Here is a 20,247-nt window from a genome sequence, read left to right as displayed (position 1 = left end):
GTACCGCTTATTACGATACTATTTCTATGAACGCAAGGAGAAAATTACATGCAAACAGGCGGATATATCGATAGTCCCGGTTATATCGATATTTTTTCGGACTCCCGAGAATATCGATATAACGAGACTTTACTGTACTTATATAGACCTTAAACATACTTATATAAGCCTTAAACATACATTCCATACAAAATATAGCACTGAAGCAACTTACGAACAAACCCGTTGGAAAGTTGCGGAGCGTCTGTATAGCGACTTGGGTATCTTGTGCTGTTGGAATGCATCATGAGGATAGGTTATCGCTTAGAACATTGGCCTCAATGCGTCCCACGGTGCATTTTGAAACCCTGTCAACAAAATATCCCATGATGCATTGCGTCGACACAGGAAAAGCATGATTCTGAACGTAGCGGCTACTCCCTAATTGCGACATCGTCCACTATACAATACAATACAGATGCTCCCCTACTTATGAACATTCGAGTTACGAATAACAGTCCATATGAACATTTTTGTAGTAACATATGTAGTATTCGCTCCAGTTGTACATGTACACATCTTTATAGAACATAATATTTTATTAAATGTTTATTTTTCAGTACAAACCAATACAGGTTACTTATGCAAGCATACTTACTGTATATAAACCAGACGCTCCCCAACTTATGAACATTTGAGATTTGACAAAACGGCACATACGAACATTTTTGCGGGTACAGTATGTCGAAAAATGTTCGGACAGAGCTGCTGTAAGTTAGATTTTGTATTGCGCGCCTTTTTCCGGCCGAGCCCGCTTACGATTGGCTGCATAGAGGATGTGGGTGGGGAGAAAATCCCTCTTCCCAGTTGGCGCTCCAGGAAGAGGCGATGCATAACAAAAATTAATGGCTGCTGGCACATCATTCAGTAATTACGTCCCAGCAGCTTCCTGAAGACCCAAGGATGCATGTCGTCATACTACAGTCGGTGTAAATTTATTTTACAACTGTTAGAGCGTCTGTGTTTTATACTTCCCCGTTCAGTGTTTGACTTCAACATACATTCCATACAAAATATAGCACTGAAGCAACTAACGAACATATTCACCTTACCAACGACCGCTCAGAACCTGTCTCGTTCTAAGTTGGGGAGCGTCTGTACATATTGATTCATATAGCGCTTTAACAACAGCTGAAGCAGTAACAAAACGCTAAACATGGACAACTATCATTCACTATATAAGCATCCCTATTCAGTGACTCTTTCTGGATGTCCGCATAGTAAATAAACCATCCACACAACATATTTACAGATGTCTAAAATGGTTGCCGATGGCATGACCAGACTCCAGCTCCCTTTTTTGTCCCCCCCCCCCCCCCTGCTCCGACCCGAACAGAACCCTCCGCAGTGGCGGCAAGAACAGATGACGAGCGGCAGGATGAGAGGGATGAAACAAGGGACGCGGCACATCAGAGGAAATCGGCCCGTGTGAAGAGGGTGCCAATTGGTTTTGTGTTGAGGCCGTGCGCGTTTGCCAGCCGCTTCGCCTCTTGCTCATCCACCATATCTGTCATTGAAAGGCCTTCTGATTATTGACTCACCGGATTATCGTGCCAAGCAGAAGGATAAAAGAAGAAGAGTTGTGTTGTTCTGTTTTTTTTTCTCCTGTTGTTGTTGAAGATCCATGTGAAAAATTAAAAGTTCCACTTGGGGCTCAATGTCTTTCTCAAGGGCACTTCACACAAGGTCGCATTTGCCGGGGATTGAACCCACAAACCCTGTATGAAGATCATTTTTTAGTGATAGGGTGGAAAAAATAAAAAAAGAAGGAAACCTATACAGTGAGACCTCAACTTACGAACATAATTGGTTCCCAGACAGAGTGTGTAAGGCGAAAAGTGTGTATCTCAAAAAAATAATTTCCCATAGGAAACCATTAAAATGGGAATAATCCGTTCCCGGGTTTCCATAAAATACACTTTTCAACTAAATAAGCCTTAAAACTACACACAACATACCTTATTCTATGTATAATAAATGGGCTATTGTATTGTAATGAAAGAAATACACTGCATTGTATCATAAAGTCACTTTATTTACATTTGTGATGGTCATTTATGGCTTGTTTGAATGGCATTGGAGGTCGAAGGTCAAAGGGAATTGCTGTTTGGAAAGAGATGTGCATTACATGAGGACTGTAATTAAAGAAATAAACTGTGCTATAAAATAAAGTATTATTTACCTTTTTGATGGTCGTTGATGGCTTATGGAAGGAGAGTCACCTTTCATAAGGACTGTTGGTAACTTAACCTCTGGTGCTGTTCGGTCGTGTGCCTCCGCCAAAGATCACTCCGCCAGCCGTGGTGGGTGTGTATTATGAAAATAGTGCTTATTATAAGGTTTAATTTTCAGAAATTTGACGTTTGTAAGACAAAAAGTTTGTAAGTTGAGGTCTCACTGTATCATAATGGAGAAATTCACAGTTGACAGCAGCAAAATTATAGGGAGAAGTGGAACGCCAAAAGTCAGAAATATCAAACAATGAACAACAAATTTGACGCGTGAGTACCTGGATGTTTCTGTGTATCGTTTGCAGCCGCCGAGGTTCACACTTGGGAGCTTGGAAGTAACTTTGATGTGAGTGTTTCGCGTCAAATGAAAGGCGCGTCTGTGGAAAAAGCTCGAAACAGTAACCAATAAATCCACGCGAGTGCGCGGTATCGGTTCCCACTACCATTGGGAGCAATATCTTGGCGCTGGTTCCAATGATGTGAACCAGTGAATCCAGTGAACTTTCCATGTTGTTAGCTTTAGCTTAGCCCAGGAGGAAGATGGAGGCCGAAAATCACAGCACAGTAAGTAAGCAGGTGTGTTTTTATATGACGGTCCTGTGGCGGACGGAGAGGGCGTCCAGCTTGTTGGGGTGTACCCGCTGCGTGGATTGACCGAGCGAAGGCCGGCAACAAGAGACGGGAAAGAGCGAACATTCCTTCTACGTGTCCGCTTGGGAGCGATCAGAAAGCCCTTTAATTACCCAGAGAGGACGGACCTCCGGAGGTCTCTAATTTTTATTTCTAATTGTTTTCTTTTGTAGCAAGTTACACGATTGTCACGAAGCGGACTGGTGTTGAGCTATTCGGTCAAAAGCCGTTGAGAAAACGGTCCGATTCATCCACTTTTCGCTAATTTCGCTGTGTTCTCTGTGTGAGTCCAGGGGGGGAAAGAGGGTTTGAAAACGCCCGTCTGGGTTCGATTTCCGCTCACTCGGCAATTTGACGATTGGAACGCAACGTCGTTTCTCAAGGATGTGGCTGCGTTTTAATGTTTTTTTTTGCCGCGGGCCACATTGTAGTTATGGTTTCCTCTCGAGGGCCGTTATGAATTTGGGGAACCAATTAGAATGTTTAAATCCCTTCAAATATTACATATAGAGCACACAGTAAATTAATGAATAACTCGTTTTCAAATCTGAAGTCAAGAATAATGACTTTTATTGTGGTTGACATCCAAAAATATGAAATTTTGGCTCAGATTTTAGCAATCATCATGGAATTTAACAAGTTTGATTTGCTTTCGCGGGCCGAAAAAAATGATGTGGCGGGCCGGATTTGGCCCGCGGGCCTTGACTTTGACACCTGTGATATACATGGTCGGGTTTTTTTTCGGCTAAAAAAACGCCCTACTATACATTGTTATTTTTTTCGGTTAAAAACGCCTTACTATACATGGTTGTTTTTTTTCGGCTAAAAACGCCTTACTATACATGGTTGTTTTTTTTCGCCTAAAAACGCCTTACTATACATGGTCGGGTTTTTTTCGGCTAAAAAAAAACGCCCTATTATACATGGTTATTTTTTTCGGTTAAAAACGCCTTACTATACATGGTGTTTTTTTCATCTAAAAACGCCCTATTATACATGGTATTTTTTTTCGGTTAAAAACACCTTACTACACATGGTGTTTTTTTTCATCTAAAAACGCCTTACTATACATGGTCGCTTTTTTTCCGTTAAAAACGCCTTATTATACATGGTGTTTTTTTCGTCTAAAAACGCCTTACTATACATGGTGTTTTTTTTGTTAAAAACGCCTTACTGTATACATGTGGTTTTTTTTTGGCTAAAAACGCCTTACAATACATGGTGTTTTTTTTTTTTTTTTTGTTAAAAACGCCTTACTGTATATATGTGGTTGTTTTTCGGTTAAAAACACCTTACTATACATGGTAGGATTTTTTCAACTGAAACATTTTTTGGGGGCTGAAAATGCCTTCCTATACATGGTCAAGAATAAGAAATCCCTTTATTGTCTCAAAATGGGGGAATTTGCAAAAAGCCAAACTGGAGATGCTTGGGATTGAACTAAGGACTGCATCCATGCTGAGCATCCACTCTACCACTGAGCTACAGTGAATACGTACATAGATAAGTACGTACATACATACATAAGTACATCGATGAGAAGGTTTCTTCAGCCGTCATCTGTACAAAAGTGAAGGTTTTGGACGTTTCGCCTCCTATCCAAGAGGCTTCGTCAGCGAACTAAAGTCTGACTGGTCGTATCGGCCCCATTTATATATCCCTAATATATATAAATGGGGCCGAAATGGGGCCGATACGACCAGCCAGACTTTAGTTCGCTGACGAAGCCTCTTGGATAGGAGGCGAAACGTCCGAAACCTTCACTTTCGTACAGATGACGGCTGAAGAAACCTTCTCATCGATGGACCACTCCTGTACGACTGAGAGCTTACACAGACATACATAAGTACATACACAGATACATTCAGTACACACATACACTACACAAATATACACATACATCCATACGTTAATGCATGCACACACATACATACAGTATACACATATATACAGTACACGCATAAACACATACATACAGTACATATACACATACGCCTTAGACTGTTTACAGCATGTGCACTGTTGATGAGCGCGTTGAGTTCAATGTGCGGTCACAGTGCCAGCCAAATCAGTGCCCATCCGGAGGGTGTAAGCAACCCCTTCCCGTCGCCGACCCCCCTTGTGTGTAAAATACTGGCAAGGTAGCAGCAGTTCTCGCAACCCATTTAAATACAGTGTATATTGTTTGTAGTTTTAAGGTTTATTTGGTTGAAAATGTAATTTTATGGAGACCTGGGAACGGATTATTCTCATTTTAATGGTTTCCTATGGGAAATACATTTTTGGGATACACACTTTTCGCCTTACAAGGTCTCACTGTATCTAATTCAGGACAAACACACAAGTGCCATTGTGTTAATAAAACTTTTATATGCACGTCATTCATATATATTTTTACTGTTACAAAAATACAAAATATTGTTTTGTTTTTTTGCTCCCAAAATAAATAAGATAGATATAAACATCACAGGCAGTCCGTATCCTTCACAAAAGGCTCAACCTTTGCAAAAGACTTGCTGATGACAATCAAATAACTTAGCGCTTGGAGAGAGAGAGACATTAGTGAGACAAGCGTTGTCGTCAAGGCGAGTTGATGGCGAGATGAATACAAGTATAAGTTTGTCCTTCGAGCCGTCATCGGGCTCTCAAAACGCTCACGGAATCCTACGTCACACGGTAGGAAACAATTGTTGGGGCGTTTGAGTCCCACGACGGGGTCACCGAGGTCATCTGGCACTTCGGCCTTTTGTTCATTCTTCTTCCGGTTACAGATGCTCCCCAACTTACAAATGAGATACGTTCGGTTTGTTCGTAAGTTGAATTTGTTCGTAAGTTGCTTCAATGCAATATTTTGTATGGAATGTATGTTGAAGGGTGATATAAGTATGTTTAAGGCTTTGAGAAGTAACTTGTATTGTTTTTTACTGAAAAATAAACATTTCTTAAAATATATGCTCTGTAAAGATGTACATGTACAACTGTAGAAAATACTACATGTGTTACTACAAAAATGTTCATATGTACCATTGTTCGTAACTTGAATGTTTGTAAGTAGGGGAGCGTCCATACATTGACGTTAAGTCTTCAGGGCCTCCAGCGCTAAGGAGATAATCCTCGGCACACTGCGGTAAAAGGATTCATTTTCCAGGCCGACCAGACTGTAGAAGGTCAGAGGTCGTCCTCCTACAACAGCTCTGACCCTTGCCTGATAAAGTCCTCGATCGTTCTTGGAGTTTAGATCAACTAAGACCTGAAAAAAAAAAAAGAAAACGCAACCCCGCAACAAAAAAAGAGATCATCATCCAATCAACATGTCCCATGACATCGATGTGTCTGAAATTTGGAAGAAAAGGTTTCTTCAGCCGTCATCTGTACTTCTTTGATGGTCTCGGACGTTTCGGTCCTCATCCGAAAAGCTTCGTCAGCGAGCAAAAAAATTGCTGGTGGATTTGGCCCTATATATATATCCGAAATGTCTTTAGACTTCATCAAAATCGCAGGGATAATGCTAGTGGGTCTCAATCTGCAGTACATATAAAGCTAAAGCTAGCAACCACGCATCTGACGACAGTGAGGTTAAAATCTTCGCGAATGAAAATCGATGGTTTGAAAGGGGAGTATTTCCTTAAAACAGCAAAATCCTTCACTAAATCACCATGGTGGGGGTAAGGTTTAATTTGGATCATTCCTACAACAGACATCTTAGACCACATAGGCTTAGTTATGCTGATGAGGTGATACCAGAGCAAATGGGGCAATCGGGCCATTCGTAGACCCCATAATCAGTCAGGACAATAGAAGTAATCAGTGTAGCTTCAGGGAATAGTCCTCTGCTTCCCCCAACCTGAGAGCAGGGACCTATCATAGCAGAGTCTGGCACCGCCACCTCTGGACATTAGGGATATATATATATATATATATATATATATATATATATATATATATATATATATATATATATATATATATATATATATATATATATATATATATATGGGCCCAAACTGCCAGCAAATTTTAATTAGCTGACGACGCCTCTTGGATAAGAAGCGAAACATCCGACACCTTCAAATTCGTACAGATGATGGCCGAAGAAACCTTCTCATCGATGGACCACTCCTGTACGACTGAGAGCTGACACAGACGTAAGGTGGCGTGAGGATAAATTTAGATCGGCCTTACAACAGACTTCTTAGTTCGTTACCACGTAGGCTTAGTCATGTTGATGAGGTGATACCAGGGTGAATGGGGCAATCAGGGCCAGTCATTAGCTTCAGGGAATAGTCATCTTCTCCCCCCAACCTGAGAGCAGGGACCTATCAAAGCAAAGTCTGGCACCGCCACCTCTGGATATTAGGGATATATACAGTATATAGGGCCGGAGGTACCAGCAAAATTTTAGTTTGATGACGAAGCTTTTCGGATGAGAAGCGAAACGTCCGACACCTTCAAAGAGGCACAGATGACGGCTGAAAAAAAAAACCAGACGCCACGACTGAGAGCTTACACAGACTTACTTCTTGGAAGCTCATATGGAGGTTCTTGTTTGGGATAGTCAGCACCCAACGATAAGAAGCTCTGACTTGACTGACTCGCTGTGAAGTTTCTCGAACGCCGGTACAAACTGGAAGGACGACATTTAAGGATTTGGACAAGGCCAGCGTCACACGACAATCCGTTACCTTTCCCGCCGAGCCCGGGCGTCTGTCTCTTGCGAAGAAGACTCCTTTGTCGTCGGTGGAGATGGAAATGATCGGCGTCATGCAGAGTCCGAGGCTGAGGTGTGGTCTTCGCCACGTGAAGCGCGGTCGATAGCGAAGGTGGGAACACCTTGTCCCATGTGACCTCAGTTGACGTGACAAACGCTTCGTTTTGTGTCTCCTCGCCCGTCAAGGTTTCATCACTCGCTGTTTTTAATTCCGCTATTTCCGTCATGAGGGCCGAAAGAAGTGACCAAGGCTTCTGCGATTTGGGGGAAGGGGAAGGACCGGGGCTGATTTGCAGCCTGGTGGAAGATGTTGGAGACGAAAGAGGATTGGATGAACGTTGGTGGAGATCGGATGGATCCACGTGGAGGATGGGCGGAGCAGCTTTGGAGTCCGTTTTGGAGCGTAACGTTGAGATGATATTTTGGTATTCCTTTTGAAGCCCAAGAACTGTGTCATCACCTTCCTGAGAAACAGCACATATAAATATGGATTACATACAAGGTGAGCTCCACAGGGGGGGGTCGCTATCCAGCGATTACACATCACCGCCCCCACCCAAAAATAATAAATAAATAAACAAATAAATAAATGAAATTGTTTATAAAAACAAACAAACACAGAAATTTAAAAAATTAATAAATAAAAACAGGCATATAACAATGAACAAATAAATAAATAAATACTAATAATTTATTATTATTATTATAATAATTTAATAATAATAATAATAATAAATAAAAAAACAGGCATATAAAAATAAACAAATAAAATAAATAAATAATAAATAAATAAATGAAATTGTTTTTACAGACACAAATTAAAAAAATAATAAATAAAAACAGGCATATAACAATAAACAAATAAAATAAATAAATAAATAATAATAATAATTTATTATTATAATAATTTAATAATAATAATAATAATAAATAAACATAAGCCATATAAAATAAATGGACAAATAAATAAATAAAAACCAGCCATATAAAAATATACAAATAAAATAAATAAATAAATAAAATCAGCTATATAAAAATAAGTGGACAAATAAATACACATAAATAAATAAATACATAAATAAATAAATCGGTTATAGAGAAATAAATAGACAAATAAATAGATAATAAATAAATAAGGTATAGAAAAAAGTAGACACATACATAAATAAATACATAAACCAATAAATAAAACTAGGCATACAAAAATACACAAACAGACAATATAAATAAGTAAAGAGAGAAATAAATAAATAAATAAATAAAATAAGGTATATAAAACTAAATAAATAAAATCAGCTATATAAAATTAAATGGGCAAATAAATAAATAAATATATATATATATAAATACAGAAATGAAATCATGTACATAAAAATAAATAGACACAGACACAAAATAGACACATAAATAAACACATAATAATAATAATAATAATAATAATAATAAATTACATTTTAAGCGCCTTTCAAAGCTCTCAAGGACACTTTACAGTCACAGACAAGCATAGGTACTATAATAAATAAAATATAATCACAAATACAATGCAATGAATTAAATACAATTAAGGATTAATGGGAATTTCTAATGAAGGGCTAATCGGTGAAAGGATATCAGTTACCTGTAAGAATAGTTTTTCTTCCCCTCGGGAGGATTCAATGGACTTTTCTGCAAAAGTGTCATTGGGTCGTGCCTCCATCTCCATCTCCTCAGCGATGGTGATGAGGTAGTTCTCCCAATCTTCTATGGTGGGGCCCAACGATTTGAACAAAGTTGGAGGAACTGAAGGGAAATCTTGCATCTTTAGTGTCACAGCGCCACCTTGCTGCTCTGCAATGAATCATATTTTTTTTATTGTTGGAGTGACCATGACACATGGAAACAAAGGTCGTAGAATGCTCTGTTTTTAGCAATCTTTGAAGCAGTTGGACTGCACGTACCTCCATTCGGATTCCCGCCCACATCCCTTTTCTCTCTGCTGTGCGGAAAAGCGGTGCTGTAGATGTGTTCCACCAGTTGAGGAAGCGTCTGGGTGAAGAAAGTCAGGTCGACTTTGTCCCTGATGTAGTCTTCGGCGCTTTGCAGCAAGTCCAGCAGAGTTTGCAGGAAGGAACGCAGCTCTAGGTAAGCGAGAGGATCACAAATAAAAAAAAAAAAAAAAACTAAACGCTTGCACATTGTAATCTTTTATTTTGAAAGAACGCTACGTACGACATTTCTTGAAGCGGGTTAGACATTTGTCCTCGGCCATTCGAGCGCAGGCGCCGCCCGACTGGCTCGGTGGGCAGCTGAGGGTGTAGAAGCGACACAGAGTGATGAACTCTGACCTTTGCTCCTCCTCTGTCATTTCTGTCGTTTTTAGAAGCTCCGGACATGTTGGTTCCCTGCTGCCAGATGACTCTTGAGAAGTTGTCACAAACGGATAGCGTTTATGATTCCACACAAATGCCAAGTGAGTACCGTATTTTCCGGTGTATAAGGCGCACCCAAAAGCCTTCATTTTCTTCAATAGATGAGCCGGTGCGCCTTATATGCAAAGTACCGTATTTTCTGCGTTATTAAGGCGCACCAAAAAGAAAATATTGACCATGCGCCTCATCATCCGTTGCGCCTTATGTATGGAAAATATGTCATTCATAGTGCAGCGCACTATATGGTATGGAAAATGTTTTTAAATATGTCATTCATTGAAGGTGCACCTTATAATGCGGTGCACCTTATGTATGGAAAAAGTTTCAAAATACACCATTCATTGGCGAATGCACCTTATACAGTGAGACCTCAACTTACAAACACATCAACTTACAAACTTTTTGTCTTACAAACGTCAAATTTCAGAAAATTAAACCTTATAATAAGCACTATTTTCATAATACACACCCACCACGGCTGCCGGAGTGATCTTCGGCGGAAGCACACGACCGAACAGCACCAGAGGTTAAGTTACCAACAGTCCATATGGAAGGTGACTCTCCTTCCATAAGCCATCAACGACCATCAAAAAGGTAAATCAAACTTTATTTTACAGCACAGTTTATTTCTTTAATTACAGTCGTAATGTAATGCGCCTCTCTTTCCAAACAGCAATTCCCTTTGACTTTCGACCTCCAACGCCATTCCATCAAGCCATAAATGACCAACACAAATGTAAATAAAGTGACTTTATGATACAATGCAGTGTATTTCTTTCATTACAATACAATAGCACATTTATTATACATAGAATAAGGTATGTTGTGTGTAGTTTTAAGGCTTATTTAGTTGAAAAGTATATTTTATGGAAACCCGGGAACGGATTATTTCCATTTTAATGGTTTTCAATGGGAATTTTTTTTTGAGATACACACTTTTCGACTTACACACTCTGTCTGGGAACCAATTAAGTTCGTAAGTTGAGGTCTCACTGTACTTCGGTGCACATTATACACCAGAAAATTCGGTACTTAGAATTAGCATTTAGCATATATTTGGTGGTGTTTCATCATAGCTCTACACTTACTTTGTATTTCCACTTGGATCCAGTCAGAAAAAGCCGACACGCGGGTATAAACCCCGGGCTTGCCCTTCTCCCCACATCCGTCTCCCCAGGACGTAATTCCATGTAGCTGGAAGCGACCGGAAATCCTGTCCTGGTAGATGAGCGGACCTCCAGAGTCACCCTAAACAGAATAACAAATGAAACTTTTGCCAGCTCGGGAAGCGCTTATGAGATTGCAGATCCTCAAGGAGGAAGGTGAATTCACCCCATCAAAATGTGTTTTAATAAAAATAATAATAATAATGAGTTTCATTTATAAGCGCCTTTCAAAACTCTCAAGGTCACTTTACAGTCACAGGATAAGTTTTGCAGTGGATGAGCAGCGGCAGCCACATGCACCAGCGTTCACTCAACCCGGATGTAACTCAAATAGATAGCTAGCTAGCTATCCAGCTAATAGCTAGCTAATATTAAAAATAATAACAATACATTTAATTTTGTGTCGATTGTGCTGCCCGCCTAACTCAAATAGATTGAAAGCTAGCTAGCTAGCTAATATAAACCAAAAATATACATTTAATTTTGTGTCAATTGTGATGCCCACTAAGATAGAAAGCTAGCTAGCTAATAGATACCTAATAGTAAAGATAATCATAACACATTTGATTTTGTGTAGCTTGTGATGTCCACCTAACTCAAATAGATAGAAAGCTAGGTAGCTAGCCAATAGATAGCTAATACAAAAAAAGTATACATTTCCTTTTGTGTCAATTGTGTATGCCCACCTAACTCAAATAGATAGAAATCTAGCTAGCTAATAGATAGCTAATATAAAAACATTTCATTTTGTGTCAATTGTGATGCCCAGCTAAATCAAATAGATAGAAAGCTAGCTAGCTAATGGATTGGATTGGATATGCCTTTATTAGTCTCACAGTGGAGAAATTTACATTTCACAGCAGCAAAGTGATAGATAGCTAATATTAAAACTAATAGCAATGAATTTCATTTTGTGTCAATTGTGATGCCCACCCAACTCAAATAGATAGAACGCTAGCTAGCTAATAGATAGCTAATATTATTAATAATAATAATAACAACAACACACTTCATTTTGTATCAATTGTAACGCCTACCTTACTCAAATAGATGGAAAGCTAGCTAGCTAGCTAATAGATAGCTAATACTGTATTAAAAATAATAATCATACATTTCATTTTATGTCAATTGTGATGCCCACTGAACCCAGATAGAAAGCTAGCTAGCTAGCTAGCTATTAGATAGCTAATATAAAAAAATACAATTCATTTTGTGTCAATTGTGAGGCCTACCTAACTCAAATAGATAGAACGCTAGCTAGCTAGCTAATAGATAGCTAATATAAAAATAATAATACATTTCATTTTTTGTCAATTGCGATGCCCACCTAACTCAAATAGATAGAAAGCTAGCTAATAGATAGCTAATATAAAAATAATAATAATTACATACATTTCATTTTGTGTCACTTGTGATGCCCACCTGACAGGAGTCAATCCCGCCGGAGAGATAGCCGGCACACAGCATGGTATTGGTGACCAGATCTTTGCCCAGTGCGTTCTTACACGTCGTCTGAGGCAGCAGGGGCACTTTGGCCTCCATCACGGTGTCGGCAGACGGGCCATCTGCAGAAACAACACTCACATTGCTCTCCGGAAGGCATTTGAAGTCGTTTTTGTAATTTTTCACCTTCATAAAGGGAACCCCAGCCTGCCACCAGGCAAGGGCTACCAGTAGGGGGCTCCATCGCAGAGGGCAGACACACTGGGGTGACGCGGTCAGACAGAACCACGGGAGACGTCAGCTCCACCAGGGCGATGTCGTTGTTAAACGTCTTTGGGTTGAACTGGGAGACATGGATGACATTTTTGTTGTTTTTATTATTTCAAGATGGCGCCGCATGAGCGTGTCTTTCCAGCAACTTCTGTACAGTGATACCTTGGCTTACGAACTTTATTGTAAGTGTGTAAGGCGAAAAGTGTGTATCTCAAAAATAGATTTCCCATAGGATACCATTAAAACAAGAATAATCCGTTCCGAGGTCCTTTCCATAAAACATAATTTTCTACTTTCTAATTTTCTAAGCCTTAAAACGACACAAAATATACCTTATTTTATGTATAATAAATGTGCTATAGTATTATAATTAAATAAATACGTCGTTTTATTTAACTTTGTGATGGTCGTTGATGGCTTGATGGAATGGAGTGGCCCGTTTCATCAGCATTAAACACTTGATGAGGAACGTAGCCTTCTTCTTTCACCATTTTGAGGAATGATCCCTTGTAGGTGCTTTCTCTGCGATAATTTTACCTAGTTCCTCAGCAATTGTGTTCTGTTTAGCTGGGTTGACAGCTTTTTGTATCAAGTGTACAGATGGCTTGTGCGGGTTATTTGTGGAGCCTGATTGATGGAATATTTTAACCTTGCAGTCAACACTCTGCCCATTGAACTATCAGACTGGGGCCGGGGTATAGAGGACAAAACCAAGCCGGCTGCCATTTTCTTGTTAGGAGAACTCAACACTCATTGTGGCAGCTCCATGTGTATCCCGAAAAATACTTCGTATGCCAAGGTTAAACTTTCATAAATTTAACGTTCGTAAACCGAAAAGTCCATAAGCCAAGGGGTTTGTAAACCGAGGTATCACTGTATTTTGTTTTTCTACTTCTTCCTTTCCTTTCCTCTTTCTTCCATAACTTTGCACTGCGAGACTAATAAAGGCTAATCCAATCCAAATGAGTCATGGCAGATGAGCGGATACATATCACGCAAGGCTACCTTAGGATGAGGAATGATGCGGTTGACTTTGAGAACCTGCTCATCGGGGTCGGTTTTGGTGATGTCAAATTCGCCCACGACGGCTGTCCAATAGCTTTCACCGCGGCTCCTGTTCGGAAGAAAAATTACGGTGATCGTACCCAACATTCAGCAATGCATCAAATTTAAAAAAATGGTACAGCCGCCCTCATTTCAAGCTCATATAACTCCAGACCCATGTGACTTAGGAATTAACTCTTTTTTTCTAATGAAAGAAGAGAGTCTAAGGTTCCTAACGCTGAATTAAATGTTTAAATGTTTATTCGTTAATGTATTTGTTTTATTTTTCTTAATTCAGGTATTTATTTGGTTGTGTGTATGTATTTGTTTATTCATTTATATTTTATTTATGTATTTATGTTATTAATTTGGGTATTATTTGTTTGTGTGTTTATATATTCATTTATTTATTTCGTATTTGTTTGTTTTAAATTTTATTTCTTTTGACTTCAAGATGGCACCGCAATAGTGGCTGCCTTTACAGCGGCTCCTATATTTTGTTCTTCTTGCTTCTTTTTCCTTTTATCACTTTGCTGCTGTGAATTGGAAATTTCTCCATTGTGAGATGAATAAAAGTTATCATATATATATATATATATATATATATATATATATATATATCGTTATATCGATATTCTCGGGAGTCCGAAAAATATCGATATAACCGGGACTAGCGATATATCCGACCCTGCGCGCATGTAATTTTCTCCTGCGTTCATAGAAATAGTATCGTAATAAGCGGTACTATCGATATAACCGATATCGATATAACGAGACTTTACTGTATATATATATATATATATATATATATATATATATATATATATATATATATATAATATATAACATATATAGAACATATTACATATATATATGTAATATGTTCTGCTGTTCAGCGACATTTTTCCGACATAAAAATCTGTGAGTGTACGATATGATTCGATGATGAAAGCTTGGCGTTCTCTTACCCGGCAAAACAATGCGCGGCGGTGACCACCCAGGAGCTCTCCACCAGGACCCCCCCACACATCAAGCCACCGTCAAGCTGAAGATTGACTAACCAGGGCCAGCTGCCCGGCGGAGCAGGAGAACCGCCCACGATCCTGGAACGAGGCTGTGTGAGGTTGCGCGCCGACGATGACCTCCGACCGCAAACGGCTGCGGATGAAACGGCAGACGACAATCAGGCGAATTCAACAAATTCAAACCGAGATGTTAGTCTCACCTTGCACGTGTGTCTGAGTGGCGGGTTCCAAGTTCTGCATGGTGTTCAGCAAACTGCACTGGAGGACGCGGGCGCTGCAACTCTCGCCCATGATTCTTATGCAGTTCTCTTTGTCCGAGTTGCTGGCTTGGCAGCGATGTTGGTAGAAACCGCAAGCTTGGCTCAAGGCCCAACTTCGCTCGCCTTCATTTTGAAGCTTTTGGGCCTTGCTGATGACGTCGCAGCTGGGTTCCGTCAAGGCGTTGGTGGGAGAAGCTATTCGGGCGGATATTTGGGAGTCAAGCGTGAACGGCGAGCTAGTAGTGGCTTGGATGCGGGCGGAGCTTACAGCAGGATCCGGAGGGCTGCCCGCAGTCCTGAAACAAGCAGGGAGCGCAACCCCTGCAGCCCGCCTCCGCCCGACTCCTCTCGGAGGATGCTCGGTCCAGAGCGGACAGGGCGCTGGTCATGGCTGCCTCCAGGACCACCGTGCCGCGATCGGAGAGAGCTGCGGTGGACATCCAAACCCAAACGGGGGACATGAGCCATATTTCCATCCATCCATTTTTCAGACCGCTTAATCCTCATTAGGGTCGCGGGGGATGCTGGAGCCTATCCCAGGGGTCTTCGGGCACTAGGCTGGGGACACCCTGAATAGGTTGCCAGCCAATCACAAAGATCAAAACAACCAGTCACTCTCACATCTAGGGACAATTTAGAGTGTTCAATCAGCCTGCCAGGCATGTTTTGGGAATGTGGGAGGAAACCCGGAGAAAAGCCACGCGGGCCCGGGGAGAACATGCAAACTCCACACAGGGAGAGCGCGGCACCAGGTCATGAACTCACGACCTCTGCACTGTGAAGCCGGCGTGCTAACCACTCGACCACCCATGAGGGAGATTTGTACTTGCAAAAAGTCTTCATGGACTTCCCTGAATTAGGGGGTGCTTGGAGCCTATCTCAGCTGTCTCCAGGCACAAGGCGGGGGACACCCTGAACCCGTCGCCAGCCAATCATAAAGCACACAAAGACAAACCTTCACATTCACACCTAGGGACAATTTTAGAATGTTCAATCAGACTGCCATGCATGTTATTGATATGTGAGAAGAAACCGGAATACCCGGAAAATAAGCCATGCAAACTCCCCATACAGGATGCATTTCCCTGCATGTTACCAGTGGAATTTGTTTGGGTCTAAACTCCACCCACCCTGATTTTTCTTCTCATGCTGCTCCGTTGGCAGTGCGTCGGCGAGGCCAGCTCACGCTTGATGCGCCGGCGAGGCTTTCGACAGACAAAACTTCAATCGAGCCGACGACCCTGCTGCCCCCCCCCAACCAACCAACCCCCCCCCCCCCCCTTCTCCACCCGACAACATCACAGGAAGCATACTAAACAACAGAAATGCTGATTGAAGTACTTAATTAGAGGGCCGGCGCTGAGCGGGCAGAGCCTGGCAGGCATGGATGGACGGACCCCCGGGGGTGGGGGGGGCAGACATCCAAGCGCAGAGGTGGCTTGGACATGACGAATTTCATTTGAAACTCTCAAAACTTTCTACTTTCTAAATGATGAATTTTGGTTCATCTATTGATGCACTGATCATCATTTTGTCTTTGTTACTTTTTTGCGTCCAATTTTTGGATTGAAATATAGACGCTCCCCTACTTACAAACATTCAAGTTACGAACAACCGTACATACGAACAGTTTTGTAGTAACTTATGTAGTATTCTCTCCAGTTGTACATGTACATATCTTTATGTAACCAATACAGGTTACTTCTACAAACCTTAAACATACTTATATAAAGCTTAAACAGACTTATATAACCCTTAAACATACATTCCATACAAAATATAGCACTACGACGTTACAGAATATATCTCGTTTGTAAGTTGGGGAGCAAGCGTGTCAAACTCATTTTTTGCAGTGAGTCACATTGTAGTTACGTTTTTTTTATGACTTTGGGGAAGCCATTAGAATGTTTCACCCCCCACCACATATTACATATAGAGCGCACAACAAATTAATGAATAATTAGTTTTCAAATCTGAAGTCACGAATACTAACTGTTATTGTAGTTTAAATGGGCCAATTTGAAATTTTGGTTCGGACTTTAGCAAGCATTATGGAATTTCACAAGTTTCATTTGCTTTCGCGGGCCGAATAAAATGATGTGGCGGGCAAGATTTGGCCCCCGAGCCTTGAATTGGACACCACTGCTTTAAAATATCATGGGAAAAAAATCAGTTTACCTGTGAGTGCGCTCTGAGGCATCCTGTAGACCTCTCTGCCCGAGGGAGCTGCCAATAAACAGCCCAAGCCCGTGATGAGCAGCGATACGAGTACCAGCATGGCGTCAGAACAGTCCAGTGACGAAAATTGGGAGACACTTGGTGATACTCAAGGGGGATGATGCTGCTGGCCTGTGGACGCCTGACCGCGTCCAGGTTGGTGTCTCTGCAAAAGACTTTCTTTCTCCCTCCTTGACGCAGGGCATCTGTCTGGAAATGTAGATAGAGGAATAATAAGTGGCTCCTGATTGCTCCCCGGTATATATAGTGTCCAGGAGAAGACCAGAATGGGGGAGGAGAGAAAAGGAAGGCGCGGGAGGGGAGGGGAGGGAGAGATGTATTGGCCCATGCAGGGGCAATACACAAACAGATGAATTCATTAAGACTATGACAGCAAAACGGGGCGCAACTTCCCAAGGTTGGAATTACAAAGAGGTTTGCGTTCGTGAAAGGTGACGGAAGGGGAGTGAAAAGGGGGCGGGGCGTCTGGCAAAGGGGGTGTGGTTTCAACTAATTAATGGGAGAAAGGATACGGGCGATAAGGATACAGGCTAATGCGAAAATGGAGGGGAGGAATGTACTGTAGCGCCAAATGACGGGACGCGGCGTGAGCTCAGTTGTCAGAGGGGAGGGATGGGGGGAGAGTGGGGGTGATACAGCCAAAGAGGGAAGTGTCTGCCATTCACCGGGCCTCTCAAAGAGGGCATTGTACCCCCGGTTGTCCCTCTGAGGACGCCCGCATCAAAGGCGTCCCCCGGGCATCACTTGGCCGCCGCCTCTATTGATCACTTACATTCTTTTATTGCCCATTAAAATATTGTTAGTTCACATCGCTCTCTGATTTGTTATATAAAAATACAGGAAGTGAATAATCAAGAACATTAAAAGACAACCGACGCCTCCGGACAAGTCGTGTCCATAATTTGTAAAATCACTTGAAATGACTTCGACTGAGCGCATTTTACAAAGATTCCACCGCATATAGCTATATTTTACGCTTTAAGACTCGCGCTGAATATTCAGGAAGTCTTGTTTTCGAGTTGATGACGATCCCATAAGTGACGTCACAGAGGGAACGCCCCTGACCGAGAAAGCAACACACAATGCATTTTGGGTACTTTGTTTGGTCTGAAAACTTCGTGTTGATCCGTGGTGATGGCGAAATTAGAAGGAAAACTACATAAATAAGGTGATGGTGAATCGTTGTGTGTTGCACCAAGACTACTATTTGATACTAGTTGACACAAATTCCCAGCAGACAAATCAGCCCATTTCCAACAGATTTTGTGCGGCATATTGTGCGTTTTCTGGGCGCTACATTGGAGTCCAGACGGCTCGAATTGATACGGAAGAACTTCTTTAATCGATTGTAAACATTTATGCTTTCCTCTTCAGAACTATTTGAACCATATTCATAACTGGATGAGTAGCAAGAAAGCATCTTCTCTGAATCTGAACTCTCTGAAGCCATTGTTTTGATTCTGGAGCAAGGCAGTTTGTGAAGGAGTATCCTGGTGTAATGTCACGAACAAGGGGGCAGGACTTTCTGAATCTGCCCAGTTCCTGAGCTCATTTTGTGACAGTTTTGGGACACTAAGTCATTTTTATTGGTGTTTTGCATGCGACTAAAAATACCAGCCTGCATATTTTGGGTATTTTAGATGCTACAAAACGTTTTTCTGATGTCAGATAGGAAGGAGGAGTAAACATCTGTTTGGAGGTGAAACCAAACATTCGGCAGGCTACTATAATACACGCCGAATCATCCTGTCGAGCCATCAAATCTTGACCAAGGAACATTTTTTTGCCTTCTTTTTGTCACAAAGAGAAGAAACCACACAATGCAACACACTGAGGACCTTGATAACAATCGTGCTGACTAAACGGGGTGTCTTCGGTTATGAAACCATTTTGTCCCTATTGTCTCGGGTGGAAAACAATTGAAATCTAGGTCAGTGGGTTAAGCAAAGGGAGAAGATGTGGTGGTGGTGGTTCCCAACACTTGAAGCCCCCCCCCAACCCGACAATAGTCAAGCAGCTAGTCTGCACGGGACTCTACTGGGTAAGTGTTAGTCACATTGTTAATTACATCTATTGTGACATCATGTATTATTATTAATTAACTGTCTTAAAATGCAAACTAACAATAATGATAAAATGTTCACATACACACACACAAATAAATAACAGATAACTGGATAATAAAAGAATGAATACGTGAATAAGTATAAGTAAGTCAATAAATAAGTAAATAAATAATCAGATTTTGTCCAATCGAGCTTATTTGGTCGTATATAATATTGGTTGGTTATCTATCTATTAATGCTATTCACTAAATTTGCTCCACTCAAGGTAGCGCGATTTCATATTTTGGGATCAGGATCAAAGTGAGGGGAAAAAAAAGACGAACGCAGCTGTGTCAGTGATTAGAGAACGCTGACATCTAGTGGCGCCATGTTGGAATGCAATCTACATTTCAAAATCTCGCTCTCTCTCTTCCACTCCCCTCCCCCCTTCCCTCCGTCTCCCTCTCTCACTCCCCCTGTCCCCTTCCCTGCCTCCCACTCTTTCATCCGCCCTCTACTTCTCTCTCTCCATCTCCCCTTCTCTCACTATTTTTCTCCCTCTCTCTACTCTGTCTCCCCTTCTCTCTCTCTCTCTACCCCATCTCCCTTTCTCACTCTCTCGCTTTCCTTCTCTCTCTCTCGGTCTTTCCCCTCTCCCATTCTTTCACTCTCACTCTCACTCTCTCCCCCTCCCTCTTTCTCTCTCTCTTCCCATCTCCCCTTCTCTCTCCCTCTCT

At 41.3% G+C, this 20,247-nt stretch overlaps 2 protein-coding genes and 2 long non-coding RNA genes across 6 annotated transcripts in view; 2 read left to right on the top strand and 2 right to left on the bottom strand.

The window, feature by feature from the left end:
• capn10 (calpain 10) overlaps nucleotides 1-1,691 on the top strand; it is an 11,708-nt gene extending 10,017 nt beyond the window's left edge. For both annotated transcript variants that reach the window (XM_089008850.1, XM_089008849.1), the window contains one exon: nucleotides 1,376-1,691. The gene's annotated coding sequence lies outside the window, so the exon portion shown is untranslated. The remainder of the gene's footprint in view (nucleotides 1-1,375) is intronic.
• Nucleotides 1,348-2,953, bottom strand: LOC148891288 (uncharacterized). The gene is made up of 2 exons (XR_016116496.1): nucleotides 2,549-2,953; nucleotides 1,348-1,757 (listed from the first exon to the last, which is right to left on the bottom strand). It is a non-coding gene; the product is annotated as an uncharacterized LOC148891288 (long non-coding RNA).
• Nucleotides 2,954-5,268: 2,315 nt separating this feature from the next.
• prss56 (serine protease 56) overlaps nucleotides 5,269-20,247 on the bottom strand; it is an 18,333-nt gene continuing 3,354 nt past the window's right edge. The window contains exons 1-15 of one of the 2 annotated variants that reach the window (XM_089007677.1): nucleotides 17,406-17,564; nucleotides 15,496-15,654; nucleotides 15,168-15,422; nucleotides 14,911-15,100; nucleotides 13,904-14,012; nucleotides 12,812-12,968; nucleotides 12,605-12,747; nucleotides 11,105-11,264; nucleotides 9,817-10,005; nucleotides 9,546-9,725; nucleotides 9,227-9,435; nucleotides 7,583-8,072; nucleotides 7,418-7,524; nucleotides 5,970-6,150; nucleotides 5,269-5,682 (exon numbers count right to left, since the gene is read on the bottom strand). In XM_089007677.1, coding sequence (XP_088863803.1) covers nucleotides 5,977-6,150; nucleotides 7,418-7,524; nucleotides 7,583-8,072; nucleotides 9,227-9,435; nucleotides 9,546-9,725; nucleotides 9,817-10,005; nucleotides 11,105-11,264; nucleotides 12,605-12,747; nucleotides 12,812-12,968; nucleotides 13,904-14,012; nucleotides 14,911-15,100; nucleotides 15,168-15,422; nucleotides 15,496-15,654; nucleotides 17,406-17,505 — 2,622 coding nt within the window. In that variant the 5' untranslated portion in view covers nucleotides 17,506-17,564 and the 3' untranslated portion in view covers nucleotides 5,269-5,682; nucleotides 5,970-5,976. Of the gene's footprint in view, nucleotides 6,151-7,417; nucleotides 7,525-7,582; nucleotides 8,073-9,226; nucleotides 9,436-9,545; nucleotides 9,726-9,816; nucleotides 10,006-11,104; nucleotides 11,265-12,604; nucleotides 12,748-12,811; nucleotides 12,969-13,903; nucleotides 14,013-14,910; nucleotides 15,101-15,167; nucleotides 15,423-15,495; nucleotides 15,655-17,405; nucleotides 17,655-20,247 lie in introns of those variants that run through there. The other variant, XM_089007678.1, reaches the window with a different exon arrangement.
• On the top strand, nucleotides 9,927-12,710 carry LOC148891287 (uncharacterized). Its single transcript, XR_016116392.1, has 3 exons — nucleotides 9,927-10,057; nucleotides 11,194-11,338; nucleotides 12,612-12,710. It is a non-coding gene; the product is annotated as an uncharacterized LOC148891287 (long non-coding RNA).

The sequence above is a fragment of the Hippocampus bargibanti genome, linkage group LG11 (assembly GCF_051943395.1).
Source record: "Hippocampus bargibanti isolate YZ-2025 linkage group LG11, ASM5194339v1, whole genome shotgun sequence".
Classification (NCBI taxonomy): domain Eukaryota; kingdom Metazoa; phylum Chordata; class Actinopteri; order Syngnathiformes; family Syngnathidae; genus Hippocampus; species Hippocampus bargibanti.
The sequence above is the reverse complement of the archived record's forward strand: the minus strand, read 5'-3'. Positions and strand labels throughout refer to the sequence as shown.